The sequence below is a fragment of the Trichomycterus rosablanca genome, chromosome 6 (genome assembly GCF_030014385.1).
Source record: "Trichomycterus rosablanca isolate fTriRos1 chromosome 6, fTriRos1.hap1, whole genome shotgun sequence".
In the NCBI taxonomy this organism is placed as follows: domain Eukaryota; kingdom Metazoa; phylum Chordata; class Actinopteri; order Siluriformes; family Trichomycteridae; genus Trichomycterus; species Trichomycterus rosablanca.
In genome coordinates this window covers 33,869,088-33,894,574 of record NC_085993.1, presented here as the reverse complement: position 1 = coordinate 33,894,574, position 25,487 = coordinate 33,869,088, and the positions used below count along the sequence as shown (strand labels likewise).

Below are 25,487 nucleotides of genomic sequence, written 5' to 3'. Positions count from 1 at the left end.
CCCGAATGAGACAGGGGTTGCTGTTGCAATGGCATTAAGGTAATTTCCTATCCAGCCTTCCCTCTCTCATTGATGGGTGAGACACAAACTCAGGACTTGAACTTGTGATTTAGGTCTCTGTAGTGGAATGCTGGAGTATTAGAGTGTGTGCCACCCAAGTGCCCACGGTCCAATCTATTCCATTCAATGACCTTTTAGGCCAGTTACCCCTGTACCAGGCAAGAATATTTTATTTACAAAACCTTTATTTGGAAGACGTTTATATTTTGGAATATTATACAGTAGAGGCTGTTCTTAAGTCAAAATGTTCGTTAGTTAAACCTATTTTTCCCATAAGAAATAATGTAAATAGAATTAATCCGTGCCAGACCTCCCAAACCACCCCCTTACCTAACCTTGCTAATGTCTTAAATTGTCTTTTTTTTGTTATAAATACAAGTATATTTTCCTGTAATAAACAACATTTTAATATAGAATTTTACAAAAAATAAAGAAAACACTGGAAAAACACCATCCGCTGTCCGAGTGTTTGCTCACTGTATATATATAGAGAGAGACGGTCGGAGCCAACTTGTTCGCGAATTTCGGTTTGTAATCCGAAATTTGTTTGTACTTTAAGTTGAAAAAGATCGCTCGTAGCCCAAAATGTTCATATGGTAAACCGTTCTTAACTCAAGGGTCCACTGTATACAGTTTACATGAACTTGTAGTCTTGGGATTTTAGGGATGTCTGCACCTGTTCTTTTTTGTGACTTAACAACTGGAATTAGTGATGCATTTTTAAAGTTATATTCTACTGTAATAAGTCAATGATTAACCATTAACCAACAAGCATATATAGTCCCTTTAAATATAAAACAAATCACAGCCTTCCTGCTTTATATTGGGGTAAACTAAAACAATATGAATAGAACTAGTTCAACATTCAGAATGTAGATTAACAAACAGGTGCTAACTGAACATGCTGATTAAGTAACCAAGATGCAGTCCATATCTTGTGGCTTTTCCTAACAATGTTTGTGTAGTTGTTGTGAGATGATAAACATACGTCTGCCTTTATATTTGGACATGGTGTAATTCATCTACATTATTTTGGAAAAAATACATTTCCCACAGATCTAAATGAGCAGAATTTAATATGCAGTCAGACTCCATACTGTTACTGTGAAGATGGGAGGAAGATGGAACCAGTGTGGTTGAGTGCCCATTTGTGGCCATGGATTTGTGGCCTGGAAGGAAAGAGTTTCTGGTTGTGGAGCAGTGGTGTCCAGAGGAGCTGCTTTGGCAGAATCGTTCACCGTAGCTAATGAAGAGTTAAGAAAGCCCTCATCTTCTTTAATCTGCTGCAATAAAGCTATCCTGCCTTCAAGCTCCACAATTGTCTCATATAGACAGGCACAGCTGAGGCAGCCAGTTTGAGAGAGGAGTGAGCTCTCTGCCTTTCCAGAGCAGGCCCCACATTATAAAACCACTGGGTGTGTGCTGTGCCAGTTAGTGTGGGCTTGTTTTAAGGTTTCCCTTTCTTTCCGAGAACTTGGTTGTCAAGTTCTTAAACCAGCTGTGGCTTGGCTTGACAGGCTAACAAAACTACTTATTATTCTAATAACACTTCTCAGAACACAAGCAGTTATTTATATTTGCTGACTAACTGGCTGGAAGACGAATGTTTTACGTACTGTTTTACTGAAGAGCTAAATTTAATACTTGAGCTGTTACTATTTTGAAATCATATACATTGTGGGAAAGGGTGCCTGGGTGCCACAGTGGTGAGACACGATAGCCCAGTACTTCTGAAATCCGGGCTTTGAATACTTGTTTGATGCCATTGACCCCCAAATTGTGAGGGAAATCATCAAGGACACATGAAAAGTGCTGCCACATTAAGAACTCTGGGTGTTGTGTTTCATTTCTCTCTCATATAGTGTACAAGGGTTTCTCCTTTTAGCAAATGATAGTTTGTCATTGTAATTAACACCTTTCCTCATTAAAACAGCAGCTTGTAGTTTCCTGATTTATTTTGGGCACTTTTCTCTATGGTTACTCTACTAATTAGAGCCAAAATGGCTGTGTGGGTTTCCATGTTATCCCAGCCACTGAGACGTTGATTATAGTGTTTATGGGCTACTAGTTTGGACCATTTCTCAGAGGCCTGATAAGACAGTATCACATCAATGTCTTCTTCTTCTACTTCTTTCAACTGTTCATTGCCAACTTGACAAAGACCTGTTTCATTAGGTTTAAAGTAGATATGTAAGAATAACTATATATTGGTTTAAACTTACCCCTCCTTTTCAGAAGGCAAATGGACCCAAACAGTGTCTTTGTGTACAATAATGTTGGAAATAATGTTTAATAATAAGGAAAGAGAACAAAATGGACTTGTAATGGACTACTTTTGAAGTGTCTCATATAGAGCTGGGCGGTATGATTCGGTACATTTGGTATACTGGCTTTAATTCCTCGTACGGTATGGTTTTTTCATATACTGCCATACTGTAGCACAGTTAATACAACAGCTGTAGGCTTCAATAGGCAGCAAATCATATGATATTGTTCGCCGACAAAAGCGATATGGAGCGCTGTGCAGATTAGATACAGCTCACTTTTTAACCAGGTAGCGTTAGCAAAACAGTGTTAACAGATAATTGCTATACCAATGTTATACCAACAACACCGAAGCAAGCTGGAAGTTTGGATATATAAAGTCTTTTCTACTACAGACCTGTGATCAATCTGTGGAGTCATACCTCAGTATAACGGTATAACTGTGCACTTCATCAGTGGTGACTGGGAGACTGCAAACATCGTTTTATTTGTTAAAAGGAGAGCTAACAGTGATTGTATAATATTTAAATATTATATTAATAATAAACATTGTATATATTGCACCTGTTTCATGTGAACTGATTCCGTCATATATTGTGTCATTTTGTCGGGCCAAGCAAATCTTATAGTACTCAAAACCTTCACTATATACTGTACATGAGTGTTTGTGTGTGTAGTGACAGCTGCATCTAGGGTAGGATGGGTGTTGCTACTTAGTAAAAAAGCTAAATATATTTGCATATACATTTTCCCTAATACATAATAGGAATGTAAAATTGATCATGCATGTTTGTACCTTGTATACAATAGAATAGGATGTCTTTATTTGTCATATATACATATACATGTGTACAGTACAACGAAATTATTTTTCTGCATATCCCATCTTGTTTGGAAGCTGGGGTCAGAGCACAGGGTCAGCCACTGTACAGCCCCACTGGAGCAGAGATTTATTATTTATTATTAGTATTATTTGTATAGACAGAACTGTGGTTTAGCTGGCAGATTGGGTGCTGCACAACATGGGTCCTGGGATGGAGTAATGTTCTGTCCAGGGTGTATGGCTGCCTTGAAACCAGGGTGGTATTTTTTTTGGTATCAAACCAAGCATGATCCCGACCGATGAATTAATTAATTAATATTAGTAGTGTGAAGGTATGTAGCAGATATTTTGTAAGCCTTAGACAAAACAGCTTTAAATACTTATATAAACCCTAATTTATAATGCGGATGAAGGCTGTGCAGCTTCTCTTCTTCCTAAGTTTTCTTCATCATGGTGGGATTTTCACTTCCTGTGGGTGCACAGCTCTTAGCCCTACTTCTGATCAACTGCCTTTGCTCTTTCTGTAAATACACCCCCCCTCTCTCTCTCTCTCTCTCTCTTTCTTTCCTTTCTCAACATGTCCCTTTCTTTCCTCTCTCTCTCTCTCATGTATATTTTATAGCTGCTAGGAAGTGCAGAGCTCTGCCATTTGTAAACTGCCACATTAACAGATAAAATAAAAGAGAAAAGGGAATAAATAAATGGAGATGAAGAAAAATTGTTTTCCGTTTGTGGGTTTTCCAAGGTATTTTTCTCACTTGCACACATGACCAAAGACCATTTGGACCCAGAGTTTGGTAAATTTGGGCATGATTGAAAGCACTTTTCAAACCCAAGTGTGCTACTGCATGAGGAGTTGTTGGCCTCATGAAAAGAGAGCTTGGTTACAAAAATCTGGGTTGAGTACTTTGCTTTGTGTAAATGTACCACCATGATTGGACAGTGAAGGAAAAAATTGGTAGGATATGTTACATTGCTTTTTGTTTTAAATTTCACATGGATGGTAAACATGACACTGTGATAAATGAGTGACTGGCCGCTTCATAAGAAAAACCATATTAATACTGAGATGGATTCATATTTGCCTCAATTCTCTATGTCTTGATTTTTGAAGTTTTTGAAACACTCCTTTAAGATTTTGGTTCATGTTGAACTTTTTGCTGTTATAAACCAAGATGATTTGTCAGCAACATTTATGATGCAAGTCTCCTGTTTTAGTATCCCAAAGATGATCTATTGTAAACACTCAGCATATAAAGGATGGGGGCAGGTAGATCTGGTTACCATCAGTTCCTTAGGGACACAGACACAATTGCAACCCGCTAAGTGCTACTTATTGTGGAGGTGCATTAGCATATTCTTTTAGTAGCAGTGAAAGGATGAGGGTGTAAAAAATATTCATTAGAACAATAATCAATAGCTTTACAGTATATATAAATATACTAAATCAATGATTAACAGCAATTAGCAATAGCAATCAATTATGTTTAAAACATATATGTATATAATATGTGTGTATATATGCATATACATAAATTCTTATATATTATACTTTTATGTTTACATATGCTACTATTGTTTATTGTTTTAATGAATGTTTTTTCCCTACTTTCTACAAGCTGCTATAGTAAAGGTTATATTGAGCATCAAATTAAATACATATTATCTCTAATGAGGCAACAATTCCACAACAAAATGTTGTTTCTTTAACTCTCAAACAGATTGTTTATTTATTTAGCATTTTAGGCTTAACTATGAGTGGGCAATATGATTTTTAAAGAAAAAAATCTTTCAGGTCTTTGACAAATAAAGATAGTGGAGAAAATTATTGAGAACTGTTTCACAGTCAATGCTCCCTAACCTTCAATTGCTTAATGATTTCTTTTTGTGATTAAATTTGGTGATTAATTGAGCATTACTCCATCCTGATGTATATCAAACTAAACTTCTTAAATAATTTTGATCACCATAGGGTTATCAGTTTTAACCATTCTCAATTGTAGCATCAATTCAGGATTGTAAATTTATACTTTCAATCACTGATTTTAATACCTTTTGTCATTGTTTTAGGCACCCAGTATTTGGCATTTTTGGAATGCTGTTAGTTGCTTCATGTTGCTTTAAAATCTTGCATACCAAAGTGCTTAATGAGTCTGTCTCAATAAGCTAACAATGATATAGAGGCCAAAGGACCAGTGAAATTTAGTTGGTAGGTAATCAAAAATGTTGGTTATGGGTATGTGCTAAGTGAAATAATGATTTTGCTTTCCATGGCTTTTGCATAAATAAAGTTATTAATAATAATGCAGATATTTTGAGTTTTACTGTAGTAATTTTTTTAGTGGGTGGTCATTGTTGTGTTTTGTCAGTGACAATAAGGAAAACACACTTTGCGATTAAGCAGTGAATAGTGCTGTTGCCTGGATTTGATTTCCTGGCCAGATGTCCAGGGTCCTTTGGAGTTTGCATGTTCTCCCTGTGTGTGTGATTTTCTCCCACAAGTCCAAAGACATGCAGTTGAGCTACTTAAAATTGCCCTAAGTGTGTGTGTGTGTGTGAACCTGATATTATAAATGAACAGGGAAACAGATTCATCAATAACAACCAAATTCATAATACCAATTCCACCCTAAACCACAGAAACAATTATGATCATGTTACTAACAAAAATGGTAAAGACCTCCTGCAGCTCTGTCGAACTTTAAGTCTGTACATCGTCAACGGTAGAACTCGAGGGGACTCATTAGGAAGGTTCACGTTCTGCTCACCTCTTGGTAATAGTACAGTAGATTATGCAATAACAGATTTAGACCCTTTCTCTCTCAGTGCATTTACTGTTAAACCTCTAACCCCTCTGTCTGATCACAGCCAAATTACTGTGTTCATCAAAAAGACAGAAACTAACCCCACCACACACACACGGCCCAGTAAGCTGTACAACATCTCCAGATCCTACAGATGGGCCGAGAACAGCGCAGAGGAGTTCCAGAAAGCAATTAGCAGCACAGAAATCCAAATTAGCTTAGACAACTTTCTGGACACTGCGTACATTCACAGTAAAGAAGGAGTAAATCAGGCAGTTAAAAATATTAATCAGATCTTTAAAAATACAGCAAATAAAGCTCAATTAAAAATTAAATCTAAATCAAAACCTAAATCTACAAAAGATGACAGCTGGTTCGACAAAGACTGTCAAATGTTAAGAACAGAACTCCGTAAAATATCAAACCAAAAACACAGAGACCCAAACAACAGTAACACACGACTTCTTTACTGTGAAACCCTCAAACAATATAAACGTACACTCAGAACCAAAAAAGCTCAGTACACCCAAAAACAACTAACAATTATTGAACAATCAATCAACACACATCAATTCTGGGACAATTGGAACAAATTAAAACATAGAGAACAGGAAGAATTGGCCATTCAGGATGGGGATATCTGGACAACCCATTTCCAATCACTCTTTAAAAATATAGAATTAGATTCAAATCCTGAACAAATTCAAATTATTAGTAAGTTAGAGGAACTGGAACGGGCTGTTAAAAACCACCAGAATCCTCTAGACTCTCTCATTACTGAGCAGGAACTTAAAGACAACATTAAAAAACTAAAAACAAAGAAATCATCAGGACCTGACAGGATCCTGAATGAAATGATCAAACACAGCAGCTCCAAATTTCACCTGGCGATGTTAAAAGTCTTTAACCTGGTTCTGAGTGTCGGTTCCTCCCCTGATATCTGGAATCAAGGTCTCATAACACCCATCTACAAAAGTGGAGATAAATTCGACCCTAATAATTACCGGGGCATCTGTGTGAGCAGTAACCTGGGGAAGTTATTCTGTAGTATAATTAACTCACGATTATTACACTTCCTTACCGAACACAACGTCCTGAGTAAAAGTCAGATTGGTTTCCTACCAAATTACCGCACTACCGATCATATTTACACCCTACACACCCTGATCGAAAAATATGTAGTTCAAAATAACTCTAAAATATTTGCATGTTTTATTGATTTTAAAAAAGCTTTTGATTCCATTTGGCACGAAGGATTGTTTTATAAAATGTTAGAGAGTGGTGTAGGGGGTAAAACATACGATCTTATTAAATCCATGTACACAGAAAACCAGTGTGGAATAAGAATCGGCAGTAAGAGAACACATCTCATCTCTCAGGAGCGTGGAGTAAGACAGGGCTGCTGTTTAAGTCCAACTCTATTTAACATCTATATTAATGAATTGGCCTCCATGTTAGAGCACTCAGCCACGCCCGGTCTCACTCTACACGACTCAGAGATTAAACTCCTGCTATATGCAGATGATCTGGTCCTGCTGTCCCCCAGCGCCCAGGGTCTCCAGCACAAACTGGACCTGCTGCAGCAGTACTGTCAGACCTGGGCCCTGACAGTCAACCTCAAAAAGACCAAAATTATGACCTTCCAGAAAAGAGCCAGATCTCAGGGAACCAAACACACATATAAATTAGGACACCATGAAATTGAGCACACTAAAGATTATACTTACCTCGGACTGAACATCAGTTCCACAGGAAACTTTAACCCGGCAGTAAATGAACTGAGACAAAAAGCTCGCAGGGCCTTCTACGCCATAAAACGTCAAACATTCGTGGAAATTCCAGTTCGAATCTGGCTTAAAATTTTTGAATCAATAATTGAACCGATTGCTCTATATGGCAGTGAAGTTTGGGGCTCGCTTACACACCATCAATTCCATTCAATTCCATTCCATCAATTCCATCCCTCTAATGGGACAAACATCCATTAGAGACCCTGCACACAGAGTTCTGTAAAAGCATCCTAAAGGTGCACAGACACACCACGAACAATGCGTGCAGGGCAGAATTAGGCCGATTTCCACTAATTATAAACATACAGAGAAGAGCAATCAACTTCTGGAAACATCTAAATGAGAGCGACCCCCAAACTTATCATTATAAAGCCCTGAAACACCAAGAGCTGAGCAAACATACCAGTCCCCTCATCCAACTGGTCCTGAGTCACTGCACCCATACACCACTAACACACACAGACACCCTAATAACACACACAAACACATTACTAACACACGCCGCCACACCACTAACACACACTAACACAATAAAGACTCAGGAACAGAAGAAATCTGCAAACCCAATTAAAATAAACCAAATTACACAAAAACTCAGAACTAAATATCTGAATTATTGGGAAACTGAAACTAAAACTCAAAGTAAAATGCAGTGCTATTTGACCCTAAACAGACACTACAGTGCAGCAGATTATCTGAGCACAGTATCCGACCCTAAATTAAGAAACACCCTGACGAGGTACAGACTGAGCGCACACGACCTGGCCGTGGAGACGGGGCGACACACCCGGTCCTGGCTGCCCCGGGAGGAGAGGTCGTGTCAGCACTGCACTCTCAGTACAGTAGAGACGGAGCTGCACTTCCTCACCCGGTGTACCAAGTACCACCACATCCGCTCCCAATTCTTCCCTAAATTTAATAACATCATCCCCAACTTTACCTCCCTCCCAGACCCCGACAAACTGCCCCATCTACTGGGGGAGCACAGAGAGAGCTGCACACTAGCAGCACTCTATACTCACACCTGCCACCAGGTGAGGGACAGTGGGTGACCATGTCCCATACACACACACACACACACACACACGCACACACAAGCACACACACACACACACACGCACAAACTGATTGTTTTACTACCTCATTATTGTAAATATTATACTTTTTATTGTTATTATTTTGCACTGTTTTTATTAATATTTTATTCTATTCTATATTTTTTGCACATGTAACTGTTCTGTATATTTTTGTTCTTTCTTATTTTTATTGTTTATATTTCCCTGTAACTTGCTTTGGCAATACGAATGTCCTTATTTATTTATTATTCATGCCAATAAAGCTTCGTTTGAGTTTGAGTGTGTGTGTGTGTGTGTGTGAGAGAGAGAGAGAGAGAGAAAGAGAGAGAAAGTGTGTGTGTATGCCCCATATGGATTGAAGATCTGTCCGGGCTGTTTTCTACTTTTTGCCCAAGGAACATACATATTAACATCCTTTAAGGTAGAGTTTGATCCCCCTTCCTGTGTTCTTGAACAAGTGGCATAAATTGAGAGGAAATATACACATTTGGATCCACATCAACTTTCTACTGTATTGTTTGTGTCTGTGTGTTCGTGAATGTGTTTCCTTTGTTTTGTTTTTGCCCAGCTGGCTGTGGTAAATGACTTTACTGACTGATTTGTTGCTACTGTTATGGTGTTATTATTAAGGCTCGTGGCCCTCAGTGAGCAGAGCCTTGACCATCTGTTACCCAAAAACTTTTCATCTGTTCTTCTTCTTCCCATTTTCCTTATTCTCTCCTTTGGGCTCTTTAGGGAGACACATCTGCTGTGTTTTCTTTTGTTTCAACTGGCCTGACTTTATTCACTCACATCTTTAGGTTACACTTGCAACAGTCTTCTTACTTGTTTGCAACTGCATGTACATTGTAATATATAATAGTATAAAATGATAATGTGCTTTAATGGAAGCAGTCAGGTACTGGATGCAGAAATCAGTCCCACACAGTCCTCTGCTGCACACATGGGAGTCTTTCCACCATGCCATACTTTATGCACCGACGCATTTCCATTACTGCATTTTGCATTTCATTATTTTATTCAATCTTTTTTACTTCATCAAACTTTTTCTTGCTGCATTTTTAGTATTCATAGCATTTCCATACCATTTTGAACTGAACTTATGAACTTGAGTATTTTCATCATATTACTGTAGTGTTTCTGAAAATAAAACTATGCAGAATCAGAATTATACATACAATGCACCATGCTTGACAATGAGACAGTGTTACTAGGTTTAAATGCCAAATAACTTTGTTTCATCTGACCACAAAGCCCTTTTCCAGAGTGTTTGTGGCACAGCAGCCTTTTAGCTCATGGTATTGTAAAGTTTGCTTGACTGTGGACAGTAACACTTTGCTTGACTGTGGACTGTGTTCCAGTGGTGAACTGATGGCAGACCGTTTTTCCCAACTTTCCCATCAGTGGCAAACAGACCACTTGTACTAACAAACAAACATTGGTAACAATGATCTTGGGATCCTAAGTTGCATGAAAACATATCTCCTTAAGTGACATTCCTTATTTGAAAAAATAAGATTTACTTTCTGGGATCTGTACAAATCTTTTTAGACTTTCCCACTGTAATGTATGTCGCTCAGTGTAAACCACTTTTAATGGTCACAATGAACTCACCAGCTGTGCACAGTCATAATATTATGTAGGAATTATAATGAAATGCCACAAAGCTAATTCCAACACTACTTTAGCACTTTGCTATGTGCTGAAGTAATTATGGATTACTCTTTGAAAATGATTATCCATTAGGCTGGCTGGAGTTGTAGTTGTAGTTGTGGCAGTTGAGGGTCAGGCTGCAGTCTCTAGTGGTCTATGGATCAAATGTCTCTGCTGCATTAAAGGTTTATCAAGGGCCATCTTTCACGCCATTGTGTGCTGGGGCAGCAGTATCACAGTCAAGGACACCAGTAGACTCAACAAACTGTTAGGAAGGCCATCTCAATACTGGGGGTGAAACTGGACACAGTGAAGATGGGAGCGAATAGCCGGATGCTGGCAAAGGTGTCAGCAATCATGAAGAATTCCTTCCACCCACTCCATAACATACTACTGTGACAGAGGAGAACACTAAGCAGCAGATTGCTCCTGCCCCTCTGCAGGAAAGAATGCTTCCGCAGGTCATTTCTCCTTGCAGCCATCAGACTGTACAACTCTGGAATATAATTCATCTAATCATCAATGTATAATCATCTGCACTGGATACTTTATCTGTAGTTCATGTAATCATTGTACAATCACACATACTTTCCACACTTTAACAACAGTTACAGTTATATATGTAAACATCTATACTCTATTTTTTATCTCTGGTCAAACGAAGTTTTCATTTTGCTGACTTTGACTTGCTTTAACTCCCAGTGCCTTTCATTGCATTAATTACAGGAGTGGATTTCTTCACAGGCAAAGCACATTTTAGTAGCAATTGCAATCTAAATAAAATAATTTGGCCAGATTTGGAATTCTTTTATGGTTTAAGGAGGTGGATTTTTTCTTTGCAGTCTGTGCTCCAAATGTGTAATCTTGACTTCGCCCTGCAAAATGTCATACAAGTCCTGAATGGTTTGTGATGGAATGTTAGAGCATTCATCAGGAAGAAAGTTCATTAATCACTCCAGTACTTACTATATATAAAGGCATTATTATGCTGAAATATGAGGATATAATCATACAAGATTATATTTGTTGGCTGATACATGATCATTAAAAAATGTACCTAATTATTTTACTATAGGCTGCATATATGATTTTGGACCCACCACTACACATAACAGCTGGCAGCAGACATAGTGGATTGAAGGCCACCTTTGGTTCCTGTTAAACATGAACCCATTCAGATGTAGAAAATAAATTGCCCTATTGCTTAGGGGTTCAAGGTTTGTGCTCCCTGCAAGTTACAGCATTGCCTTTGGGACTATAAAAGGTCACTAAATTTCTGCCTTCCAATGCATTTCCTGTGATGTGCAATACGTTTTGTTGTATAGATATTCATGGCTTTTTTAAAATTAGAAATGGCATATATTCCTGTTATTAAACTTCGCCTTGTGGCCACTGTTTTTTTTTTTTTTTTTTTTAATTTAATTTAATTTTTTGCGAATGCTGTTTGTTATACTCGTGCAACTTATTTTCCTGTCAAGCTGACATTAAGTTCTTTTTCCAACTCATTTATTAAAATCTTTAACAAACTATAACAAGCTATCTCAATAAATATTGCAGGAAAGTTTTTAATAAGGTGGAAAAGCTTGAAAAAAATAAATAAAAAGGAAATGCTAAAATACAATGATGGAATATTTTTTTTTAATGAAGGAATCTTATGAAATGCCCTAATTTCTGCTCACATGGTGGAAGTATTGTGTGCAGTAAAGAGTGGGACTTACTTGTTTGTCCAGTACCTGGCCACATCTGTTAAAGCACATTAAATGCACTTAGTATTTTATTATAATATGATACACAGATGAGCCAAAACATAAGGAACACCCATGTGATATTTCGTCAAAACAGCATTGACTCCACCAAAGCATGGTCTTTACAAGACTTGTTTTGTGGTATATGGTACCAGGACATTACCAGCAGGTCTTTTAACTTCATGTCCTCTGGCATTAATGGGGCAGCACAGTGGCTATGTGGGTAGCACTGTCACCTCACAGTGAGAGGGTCCTAGGTTCGATCCCCAGGTGGGGCGGTGCAGGTCTTTTCTGTGTGGAGTTTGCATGTTCTCCCCGTGGGTTTCCTCTGGGTGCTCCGGTTTCCTCCCACAGTCCAAAGACATGCAAGTGAGGTAAATTGGAGACACTAAAATGTCCATGACTGTGTTCGATATAACCTTGTGAACTGATAAATCTTGTGTAATGAGTACTGTTCCTGTCATATATGTAACCAAAGTGTAAAACATGACGTTAAAATCCTAATAAACAAACTCTTGGTCACCCAACAAACTGTGGATGGTTTGTGGCTTGTCCCTTCTCAGACCACTGCTGGTGGGTACTTACCATAGCCGTCTGTGAGCATCCCTTGCTGTTTTGGGGCTACTTGCTCCATGTCTTCTGGCCATAATGATGTACCCCTTATCAAAGTCAACACGTGTATTATGAGTAACTACCGTTAACAATTAATATATCCCTGATGTAGCATGCACAGTCGTTATGAAATAGGCACTGTAATACATATTTTAGGGGTGTTCCTGATGTTTACGTTATCAGCGTATAATATAATCTGTGTATCATAGCACATGTGTAAGAAAACTGTTGCAAGTGTAAGATGACCTGAAGAAAGCCATAATCATCTAGTATTAAAACACTTTATTAATAAAAGAAAAAAATGCTTTTTTTTGACTTATTAAGTTGGTTTCTCAAGATTCTGTCTCATTTTTGCATAGACTGTTTGATACTGATGCAAGCTGCTGCGTTATACCCTGTAGTAAATCCATTATCGAGGGTATTTTATTGCGTTACAGATTTTACTCTTAAGACTCTTATGAAAAGAGTAAGCTGCTGTTAATTTGCCTAACATTTATTAACCACACTATTATTAGTATTCTTAGTATAAGTGTCCAGCTTGTGCACTTTGTATAATGCTTTTTTCCATAACACTGTTACGGCATCAACAGATATTTCCCATATCAATAGTTGTTGGAAAAGCAGCTTTATTTGAATGTTTTGCAGAGTTCAGGTCCAAGAATTGGAAGGCAGTTAAGAAACATCCACAAACTGGGCAAATATTTTAACAGTCTTTGTTTTTGTGTTGGGTATATTGCAGGGGACGCGGGTTTGGGTAAAAGAGAAAGACCAACTGCTTCCTTCCACTGTGAACTCCTGTGGAGATGGTACCATTGTTCTCACTACTGACTATGGAGAGGTAAGATCCACATTCTCTTATCATTCTCTCTTTTGCATATCTCTTCACTTCGTTTATCTGTGTGTTACTTTCCTCATTCACCACACACACACACACACACACACACACACACACACACACACACACACACACACACACATACATTACCCTTTATGTTTAAATGGGTGACATGACTGAAAGGTCGGATTAGTAATGCATTGTGAATAAATACCATCATGACAGCCGTGTTTGTGTGTGTGTGTGTGTGTGTCTGTGTGTGCCTGCACCATCTGGGCATCATATTTCTCTGAAATCGATTGAGTTACTGTAAAGTAATGCTGTTATGGTAATGTACATGATTCATAATCATTCGTTTATTTTCACATACTACTTCATCCAGGCTAAAACCTCAAAAACGCTAGCCGCAAGGCAGGGACACGCCATGAACAAGTTACCAGTCTGTCAGAGAATAACACACATTCATTTACCTCTAACACAGAGGCAATTTGAGTGCTATAGTATAAGAGCTTTGTAAAATGTCTCAAGGGAGCACAGGAATTAGGTCTGGGATTCAAAGTGGCTTTCTGCTAAATAGCCAAGCCAGTGGCTTCAGACCAGTGGCTTTCAGACCAGTGGCTTTCAGACCAGTGGCTTTCAGACCAGTGGCTTTCAGACCAGTGGCTTTCAGACTGCTGAAATGGACCCCACAGTGGCTACTAGGGGTGGAGAATCCCTTCCATAATACATAATGATCTAAACTAAATTCTTCCTGAATTATTTTCATAAACATATAGAATAACAGTCACACAATATATATATAATTATTATAATAATATGTCATTTGACAACCTTAAGACACTTAAGTGTGTATTAGAGCTTTTTAATTCAGCTCCACTGGCACAGCTTTAGTTCCAGGCTAATAATAGTCACATTGAAACTGGCCTAGATTCGACTCGAGCAGGGCTTTTTAAGTGAGCGGTTTTCTCACTTTTTCACCCAATCTAGGCTGTAACACACCTCCTCTGTCACTACAGACTGTTTTTTTTTTCACTTGCTAGGGCAGGGTCTCACAGATTGCATGATTGCATGCAGAGAGCCATGCCCTGGCATCCATGATCAGTCGCCCCTGAGCAGGTGCCTTGACCGGTCAGCAGAGCTCGTAACTGCCCATGGACAAGGAAAGCTGTTTCAGTCATTGTCTCTCTTTTTACAGACTCACAGCCAGTCATGTGTCTGTGTAGCACCATGGCTGGCTAATAGCAGAGCTGAGCTTGAGATCTCAGCACTGGTGGGCTAGCATGTTTTACTGCTGCACCACTCCAGCGCACATAGAGGGCATTTTTTACAGAATGTGTTTTTTAAACATGTCATCTACAGTATGTAATTTAAAACTTATGTATTGTGTTAAAAATGTATCATAATGTATCATATGCTCAGGTGGTGCAGCGGTAAAACACGCTAGTGCACCAAAGCTGACATTTCTAACTTGTCGTTTCGAAACTCAGCTCTGCCGTTCGGCTGGGCTGGGCGCCTACATGAACAATGATTGGCTGTTGTTCATACAGGGTGGGAAGCCGGATAGGGAACTCCTCATAACTGAGGCAATTACGACCTCTGCTGGCTGTTTGATGGCGCCTGCACAAAGACGAGGGATAATGCTTTGATTCAGGGTGTGGCTCTCCGTACACAAAGCTGATCCGCATATGAACTTGCCTCGTGCAGATAAAAAGATGGCTACTGCACACGTGTTGGAGGGGGCGTGTGTCAGTCTCACTCGTCTCAGTCAAGGCGGGGATCGGCATCAATAGAGAGGAAGCATAATGCAATTGGGTAATTGGATACGCTAAAACTCGGGAGAAAAAGGGGGAGAAAATGCATAAACAAAAATTTTCATGTTTTTACTGCTGTTTTTTTTTGGTCAGGGTCACTGGCGGGTCTGGCTCCCCTGGAATCATCTTGTTTTGAAGAGCTTATTGCAGCCATTGACTTTTAAAAGTGACACATTTAGTTTCATGTCTGAGGGAGTAAAGGTTGAATAAGGTCTCTCTCATTGCCATTGCAACAGCACCTCATGCTGGCACAGGCATGATAGTGCATCTCTCTCTATAAGCAGTATGATTATCTGTAAGAATCCATCGCTAGCTGGTGAAATGAGGTGCCCTAGAACTTAACATAATGGTCAGTGGTCCTCCTCGGCCAGCAGAGAGTAGAGGCTCCTAATTCCACACAAAACAGCACCAGCTTCATATTCATGTTAGATCATGACTGGATACAAACCTTTGGTTCCCCTGGTTTACCTACAGATATACCCATCCCCCTCTTTTTAACCCAGCCACTATCAGGTCCAAACCTGAGTACTCACCAGAGCCTGGGAGGAATGGTTTCTATGGAGACAGTCAAGTCCATTGGTGACCTGCATTTTTTTACTAATGCACTGAAGAAACAGAACGGACGTGCAGGTCCTACATAAAAACAGGAACACACACACACACACACACACTCATACTTTGGGTACTTTTTTGTACCTCAGATAACCCTGACGGCATGTCTAAGGGTTTGTGAGAGGAAACCGGAGCCCCCAGAGGAAACACACATGGACACAGGGATAACATGCAAACTCTACACAGAAAGGACCCCGGCCACCCAGCCGGGGAATCAAACTCAGCTCCTTTTTGCTACCACACACTCACCTGCATTACCTCTTGAGCCACCGTGCCTCCCCAAACTTATATCCATTCAAAATCAAATCCACATAATGATATTGTGTGTTTGTTTGTTTTGTTTTATTAGGATTTTAACGTCATGTTTTACACTTTGGTTACATTCATGACAGAAACGGTAATTATTCAATACACAAGATTCATCAGTTTACAAGTTAATGTCAAACACAGTCATGGACAATTTTGTATCTCCAAATCTCCAATGAGGTCACTTGCATGTTTTTGGACTGTGGGAGGAAACCGGCGCTCCTGGAGGAAACCCACGCAGACACGAGGAGAACATGCAAACTCTAAACAGAAAAGACCTGGACCACCCCACCTGGGGATCAAACCCAGGGTCTTCTTGTGCCCACTGAGCCACCGTGCCGCCCCGATATGGTGTGTAGAAGATAAAGGGATCTGAATATCGTCTGAATTTATATATATTGATCCATTCCAGTGTTTTTGAAATGTGTTTCATGCATCAAATTAGAAATTAGAAATGTAATAAGGTAAAACATTAATTATTTGTGCTGTTTTTTTAAATACAGTGGTACCTTGAAACTCAACGTCAATTGGTTCTGGGAATGGCGTTAAGTTTAAAAGGCGTTAAGTTTCAAGGTATTTTTCCCATAAGGATGGATGGGAGACCTGTTAATGCGTTCCCATGGAACTGCATATATTTTAGGCTAATGTAAAATAATGGGGTTGTTTTTGACACTTATACACTAAAAATAACACAAATATAATATAAAAACACTGAAATACAATTGAATACAGTTATAAATCAATAAAAAAATAAAAAAATACCCTGCACCTTACTTTTACTTCTTTACTGTTTCCTTATACTTCTTAATCGTTGAAATGCCTGATCTTGGAATACTGTATTTCGTTCAGTAAAGGTGCATTTACATGAGAAGTGGCAAAACTGCTTTTGCACTGACTGTGCCGTTATTTCTTATGGAGTGTGCCGAAATTTCATTAGTGGAGAGAACTTATGAGCAGTAATGATCAAGAGAGGTTTCGTGTTCCTGTGTTGTTCTTTTACCTCTAACACATTTAGTCACGTTAAGCTTTTTGTAATGATAACTACAGATGCTAAATACTAAATACAGATACATGTGGACGCTTTAAGAGTAAATTTGACGGTTATTCCACACAAATGCAGATTCGCAAAGCGGCAGTCAAACACATGTTGAGTTTAAGGTAAATGTCGAGTTTAAGGGTACAAATTTCTCGACGAAGGTCGCTGAGTTTCAAAGATTTCGAGTTTAGGGGACGTTGAGTTACAAGGTACCACTGTAAATACCTGTAAAAGTTTTTTTATTTGCATTTGATCTATTGTCCCAACTTTTTTTGAAGTTCTAAAAAACAAGCATAGCATTCTTTTTAGGCAATTGTAGCATACTTTAATAAGTTAGTTATTAATTGTTAAGTGGAAACAATCCCCACAACAGTTAAAGTCAAAGCAGTTTGCCTTGCAGTGACGAGATGTGTGTAGAGGGCGGCACGGTGGCTCGGTGGGTAGCACTGTCGCTTCACAGCAAGAAGGTCCTGGGTTTGATCCCCTGGTGGGGTGGTCCGGGTCCTTTCTGTGTGGAGTTAGCATGTTCTCCCTGTGTCTGCGTGGGTTTTTCTCCGGGAGCTCCGGTTTCCTCCCACAGCCCAAAGACATGCAAGTGAGGTGAATTGGAGATACTAAATTGTCCATGACTGAACTGAAGAAAAATGAGTAACTACCTGTCTTGTCATGCATGTAACCAAAGTGTAAAACATGATGTTAAAATCCTAATAAAACAAAACAAAAGATGTGTGTAGAATTATGAGATGATTTGTGAATGTGTTTGTTAAAATTATAATTTGTGCATTATAATTTATTATACCTGCCATTCCTTGTTAATTATTTTAAATTATACAACAACAGTTAGTTCCGACCTTACAATCTGATTGGTTGAGGAGCGTTCTAACTGTGCTGATATTCGTGATAACAGCACGGCCTTTTCACACCACAACTGTATTACTCCGCTGACGCGTTGCCAGTAACGACAAGCCTCATGCACGCAAACGCGCATGTAGGCGACAGCCTTTTTTTTCCCGATCGCGTTTTAAATCCGTTATCTGATATACAATCTAGCGCACTGTGTAGGGAACATATATCAATTGTCTAATATACTGTCTAATGCACTATGTAGTGAACATGAATGCGTTATCCGATACACAATCTAGTGCACTATGTAGGGAACATTACAAACATAACGTGTTTGTAACGCGAACAGTTAGCTTAATAGCCCAGTTAGCAGCTCCTAAAAGTTCTCTTCTCACCCATAATCCTTTGGTGTGCGCAAGATGTTTTTTATTTCTTTTTTTTTCTTCAGAGGTTCTTGACTTTTTCTTCTTGTTATTCTTACCTCCCTGAATGAGTTTTTGCAACTTGGGATGTCTGCTTTGTAGTGTTAAACTTTATATTTGTTGTGGAACTACTTTTTGGCGGAAGGTATTGTCAATATTAAAGCATATTTATTATGAAATTCAGGGCTTCTTTGATTTATTTTCTTTCTTTATTTTGTAAAAACTGTTGTATTAAAGCAATAGAACACTTGAGGTCGTGTGTTATCGCGAATAACTTCACGGCTGAGACCGAATCACAGCCGTGATGTTATTCGCCATAACACACTCCCTCTCGTGTTCTATTGCTTAAACAATTAGCACTCCAAATGAATTTCAGGCATTTTATCTTTTTAAAATATGATATTCTTTGTAAACTTTAAACTTCATGTGGTTAAAGGTAATGTTTGTTTCTGATGTGCAGTTTATTGTAGCAGTGTACATAGGAATATAGGGCAGTAATGTCTACAGGCATCTCTCTAAACTCACTCTATTGCCCTCTCTCTCCCCTTCCTTGTGAATCATGCAAAGCCTTTTCAGATGTCTGAGAGCAGAGTGTATGTGTGCATGTTAAGGTGTCTGAGTGCATGTTAAAAAAAATCTCCTTTCACTATACATCATTAAAATTTAGTAATCACATTTGCTAAAATCACTTTGGGTTTCTCTTAACTTTATTTTTAGTACTTTATTCTATTTCTCTGAAATAATTTACACACATCCAAGTCTGCCCCATTGCGTTTATTTCATCCATTCTATCTTGAGTAAAGCTACTAACTAACACACGCTCTCTCTGACATGTAGCTCTAATTGTCATCAGCCAGCAGTGGACTCCTACATAGACACTTAACAAGCACAGAGGATCAAACTATGAAAGCATAACACTGCATATTTCAGCATTTTGACCAGAAAGTTGGGGGCAAAAGGTGATGCCCCTCAGGACCAGCCTTCCTCTGACACAACCAATTATGTCAAACAGTGCCAGTTTGGGTTGTCTCCTACGTCTATAAAACATGCTGAAGATAAATTGGGAGTGAGTGAATGTGTGTGTCGCCCTGACAAATTAGTGCTCCAACCAGAATAAAGCAGTCAGTAAAATATTGATCTTAGACCTGCATGAAAATTAAATTCATAAAGCTTTTGACACACAAAAATGATATCTGTGAAGCTTCTGATGCCATGAAGGCATTTTGGTAATCAAACCCTTGTTGTGAGTGTGCGTGGCTTTAAGGCTGAGCTGTTGTTGCTCCCAAACATTTACGGTTGACAGAAAAATAATTTCTAACGGGGCAAGAATTTCAAAAGCTTGTTGGAAATAGATAGATAGATAAATTGATAGATAGATACTTTATTAATCCCGAACAAAATTAAGGATTAATCCCGAAGGAAATTAATGTAGCATCTCTTATAATAAATGCAGGACTGTCAGTAAGATCTGCAGTAAAACCCGTTTACCTGCCAATGTTTGTTAATGGAAACTGTAGCAATGTGTGGCTAAAAGAGCAAAACATCATCAAAAGATGGCAATCTATTGCATGGCAGCACGTGTTTTAATCATTATGCTGCCATATGCTGTAACAAACTTACAGATAGACTGGTATCTCTCTAGGGTATATTTTTGTTGTGCCTCTAGTGTTTCCAGGTGCTGAACCCACTATGAATGAAGTGTTTAGTAAAATGAATGTAAATTAAATAAATTAAGCTTTAAATTGTATGTCATTAAAATGCTCCATTTGGAGTAAAAGTATTTTTAAGACTGACTAAATTGCTGGTTGCTTGTGAGCTTTCCTGACCTTGTTAGTTCTTCTGGCAGTTTGACTTTGTGAATCTGTTCAAACCCAACCAGAGAAAAGATATCTCTTGCTTTACTTACCTTTTTATTCTGAATCCCACCATAACATAGCATTAGCATAGCATAGCATCCTACACTTCAGTTGGTTGTCTAGACTGAATCTGAATGACTGAGCTGGTAAACAAAAAATGCATTTTCCAACCTATTGCTGCCATTTGAATGCATAAAATGTATTTTGTATAATGTACTTTAACAGCTGTTCGCTGAAACAGAACTCAACTGAATAATTATGAGATGGATCCAAATACACTTGGCCATATTGTATATCGTACATGTTCCTTGAACGTGTATGTAAACAAAGCCTGTAAAAGTGTTTGTGACTGAACTGGCTCTTGTGAATCAAACAGTGTGACTGATTTAATGGCTCTGAATCAGAGTACATAAATTCACTTTACTCACACAACCACATTACTGACTGTATTGATTTTCAGTCTCTCATACTCACAGCTCTCTGTTCAGGAATTACACATTAATTTCTCTTCAGGGTTACCATGGATACGAGCAGCATGATCATTTGATTTATATAATATTCAGATACAGGCTGAGAGGGAACAGAAGCTTGTTTTTTACAGGCATTACAAGCCCACTGTGAAAATTATATGATTTGATAGGTTTTCTTTATTGTGTATAGTTCTGCTTGAGTGCTATAGCAATCTTAGATCTTATATAGTGGCCAGTTTATTGGGCTGATATTTGTATTGTTTTAAATGTTGACACTGGCTAGACAAGGCAAAGAAACTACCAGTAATGAGACTATTTAAAACAAAAGAGTGAAGCAATACTAATTAATGTAATACAGTGGTACCTTGTAACTCAACGTCCCCTAAACTTGAAATCTTTAAAACGCAACAGCCTTCGTCGAGAAATTTGTACACTTAAACTCGAGGTTTACCTTAAACTCAACGTGTGTGTGACTGACAGTTTGTTCAGTGCTTGGCTTGAGCGGTGTGGTAATATAAGTATTAATTTGAGATGAATCTGCGTTTGTGTGGAATAACCGTTAAAGCATGAGAAAAATACCTTAAAACTCTTAAACCTTTTAAACTCGACGCCACTTCCAGAGATAATTGATGTCGAGTTTTAAGGTACCATTGTAATTTATTTTGCAAAGTGGCCTATTTATAAGGGGAACAGTGTTATACTTGAAGCACAAGTAACTGTTTGTGAAATTTAAAACTAATAATAATAATAATAATACATTTTATTTGTTGGCGCCTTTCATGACACTCAAGGTCACCTTACATCAACTAAAACAAGAATTAAAACATACAATAAGTTATTACAACTACAACAAACTAATTATCACAACACACAAGCATAAAACAAAAAGTACAAGATATGTTAAAGTGAATAAGCCAGTTTAAAAAGATGAGTTTTAAGAGCCGTTTTGAATTCTGCGATGGATTGCAATGTTCGAATATGGGTGGGAAGTGTGTTCCAGAGTTTAGGTGCAACATAGGAGAAAGCCCTGGTACCCATTGTACTAAGGTTAATGGCTGGTTCTGCCAAAAAACCTGCTGAGGAAGATCGCAACGAGCGGGAATATACGGTTAAAACTGTGTAGCCATTGTCCATAGTATCTAGTACATTTAACTCTTATAAACATGGTTAAGTCATGTCTGTTTAATATACCTAGTGCGACCATGGCATTTTGCCAGAGAGCTAACAGACAATAAATGGCAATGCTTAACTATCAAGATTGTTAAAGTAATATAGCAGAATGCATCAGAATTTAAAATCATGTGTTTATTATTATCACAGTCATGTTGCAATGCTTTAAATATGCCTTTAAAAAAAATATTGCATGATCTACATTCTAGTCTCTCAACCAGTGGAGCGCAAACAATGAGATCCTGAGTGAGTCTTACAGCCAGTGCCTGCAAGGTTTTCTTTCTAAATATAAGTACCAGCATCAGGTCAACCACAAGTCTTAAACCAAACTAGACTGCTGTTTATAATAGGTATTATAATGCTTTTGTTATGAAATGTCATCCATGATGCAAATCAGGAAGCATCACCCTTTGGATGGCAGAATAATTTTCCCTGCTAAAGCAAATGTGTATCATTCAATTAGATACAGTTCAGTTGTAAGGATCATTGTTTTCTACTTCTGTGTATAGGTGTTGTACCTGCAGCAGGCTGAGGTTAGCAGGGAGAAGGTGTATCCCATGCACCAGAGCAGTATTGATGGTGTGGAGGACATGTCCACACTGGCTGAGCTCCATGAGGCTGCTATCATGCATAACCTCCACCAGCGCTATCAGAAAGACCACATATATGTAAGTATTTAAAAACAATGTTTTATTAAAACGTTTCTTCAACCAAATCAGATTTATTATAAATGTTTTTATAATATGTGTATAATGTTTACAATACATTGGGCTGACATACCAGAACTTAAACTACTTATCATCCTTATCATCATCATCTGTTTATTAGAAACACTATACTAGGAGTGGGTAGAGCCCACTTTGGTGTCAGAAAAGCCTGAATTCTTTGAGGCACGGATTCTGTTTTTAGATTTTAGACTGTTAGTTTGACATGATTGCATCACTTAACTCCTGCAGATTTGTCAGCTGCACATTGATGCTGCTGAAACTCCAGTTGTGCTCTGTTGGATTTAGATCTGGTGATAATGTGCACCAAACTGTTTCATGTTAACAAAAATAGCTTGAAAGTACTTGGCTATGATAAGCTGGATAAATTGCGATCATAAAGGGATGTGCATAGACACCAACAATACACAGATTGACTTTGGCATTAAAAATTGCTTGATTGATATTTAAGGGCCCAGTGTGTGTTAGGAAAACATTTCCCACACCAACATCTGGGTCTGTGGATTTAGGTTCATGGTTTTAGGTAGTTTATGCCAAAATACAGTGGGGCCAAAAAGTATTTAGTCAGCCACTGATTGTGCAAGTTCTCCTACTTAGAAAGATGAGAGAGGTCTGTAATTTTCATCATAGGTACACTTCAACTATGAGAGACAAAATGAGAAAAAAAAATCCAGGAAATCACATTGTAGGATTTTTAAAGAATTTATTTGTAAATTATGGTGGAAAATATGTATTTGGTCAATAACAAAAGTTCAACTCAATACTTTGTAACATAAACTTTGTTGGCAATGACAGAGGTCAAACGTTTCCTGTAAGTCTTCACCAGGTTTGCACACACTGTAGCTGGTATTCTGGCCCATTCCTCCATGCAGATCTCCTCTAGAGCAGTGATATTTTGGGGCTGTCGCTGGGCAACACGGACTTTCAACTCCCTCCACAAATTTTCTATGGGGTTGAGGTCTGGAGACTGGCTAGGCCACTCCAGGACCTTGAAATGCTTTTTACGGAGCCACTCCTTCGTTGCCCGAGCGGTGTGTTTGGGATCATTGTCATGCTGGAAGACCCAGCCACGTTCCATCTTCAATGCTCTCACTGATGGAAGGAGGTTTTGGCTTAAAATCTCACGATACATGGCCCCGTTCATTCTTCCCTTAACACGGATCAGTCGTCCTGTCCCCTTTGCAGAAAAACAGCCCCAAAGCATGATGTTTCCACCCCCATGCTTCACATTAGGTATGGTGTTCTTGGGTTCTTCTTCTTCCTCCAAACACGACGAGTTGAGTTTTTACCAAAAAGTTCCATTTTGGTTTCATCTGACCACATGATATTCTCCCAATCCTCTTCTGGATCATCCATAAGCTCTCTGGCAAACTTCAGACGGGCCTGGACATGTACTGGCTTAAGCAGGGGGACACGCCTGGCACTGCAGGATTTGAGTCCCTCTCGACGTAGTGTGTTACTGATGGTAGCCTTTGTTACTTTGGTCCCAGCTTTCTGCAGGTCATTCATCAGGTCCCTCCGTGTAGTTCTGGGGTTTTTGCTCATCGTTCTCATGATCAGACCTCTGTCATCTTTCTAAGTAGGAGAACTTGCACAATCAGTGGCTGACTAAATACTTTTTGACCCCACTGTATGTAAGTTAATCATTAATTTTTAACTGTCAAGATTTAGTGAGCATGTGCCCACTGTAGCTTAATTTTTTGTTCTTGGCTAACAGAAATGAAACTGATATGATTTATTGTTGTTGTAGCCAATCTGCCTTGAGGTTGAATGTGTGTGTTTATGCACACTGTAGTTGTAAGATATGGTTACTTAAGTTATAGTATCCTTTCTGTCTTGACCTTTCACATCAACAAAGCACTTCCACCCACAAAACTGTTGCTTATATATTTTTTCAGTGCAAACGTTAGAGGCCCTTGTGCATAAATATCCCAGGAGATCAGTAGTTTCCTACAAACCATCCTGTCTGGCACCAGCAGTGATGCAAAGTCACATTTTTCCCATTTTTATGTTTAATGTAAACATTAACTGAAGCTTTTGTATGATTGTATTAATTGCATTGATTCCACATGTTTGGCTGATTGGATAATTATATGAATGTGCAGGAGTTCAGGTGACTGGTGAGTAAGGTATACAAGGTTTGTATAGGTTATAATTTTCTATATAATTGTCTCTTTTTCTATGCCTTTGTATTCAGAATGTTTGGGTTCTATGATTTACATTAACTGGGTAAATGACCAGAGCTTCCTGATCAACTCACTCACAGCATCTCAGTCAGAGGTTAAAAGGAAAGGGCTTTTGATTAAGTTTCCTGTTGAAGGAAAAACGTCTCATATCTGAATATAATACACAATGTGTACCTTTATGAAACAGATACTTTATGTAATGCAGCATGGTTTTGTTAAACAATGTTAGTGAATATTCATATTAATGGATACATTACCCTTCTTTACCTTTTTATTTTTGCAGTTCCTATTCAAATTAGAGATTTGTGTAAAAATAAACACTGTATGCTTTAGTTTGCTTTGGAATGAATTTCGACAGACTGAGGAAACCCTAGCTTCTTTAAAATG

At 38.5% G+C, this 25,487-nt stretch overlaps 1 protein-coding gene across 1 annotated transcript in view; it reads left to right on the top strand.

Moving 5' to 3' along the window:
• myo10l1 (myosin X, like 1) overlaps positions 1–25,487 on the top strand; it is a 73,282-nt gene that overhangs the window by 6,946 nt on the left and 40,849 nt on the right. Inside the window, exons 2-3 of the mRNA XM_062996881.1 lie at positions 13,568–13,666; positions 22,699–22,857. Coding sequence (XP_062852951.1) covers positions 13,568–13,666; positions 22,699–22,857 — 258 coding nt within the window. The remainder of the gene's footprint in view (positions 1–13,567; positions 13,667–22,698; positions 22,858–25,487) is intronic.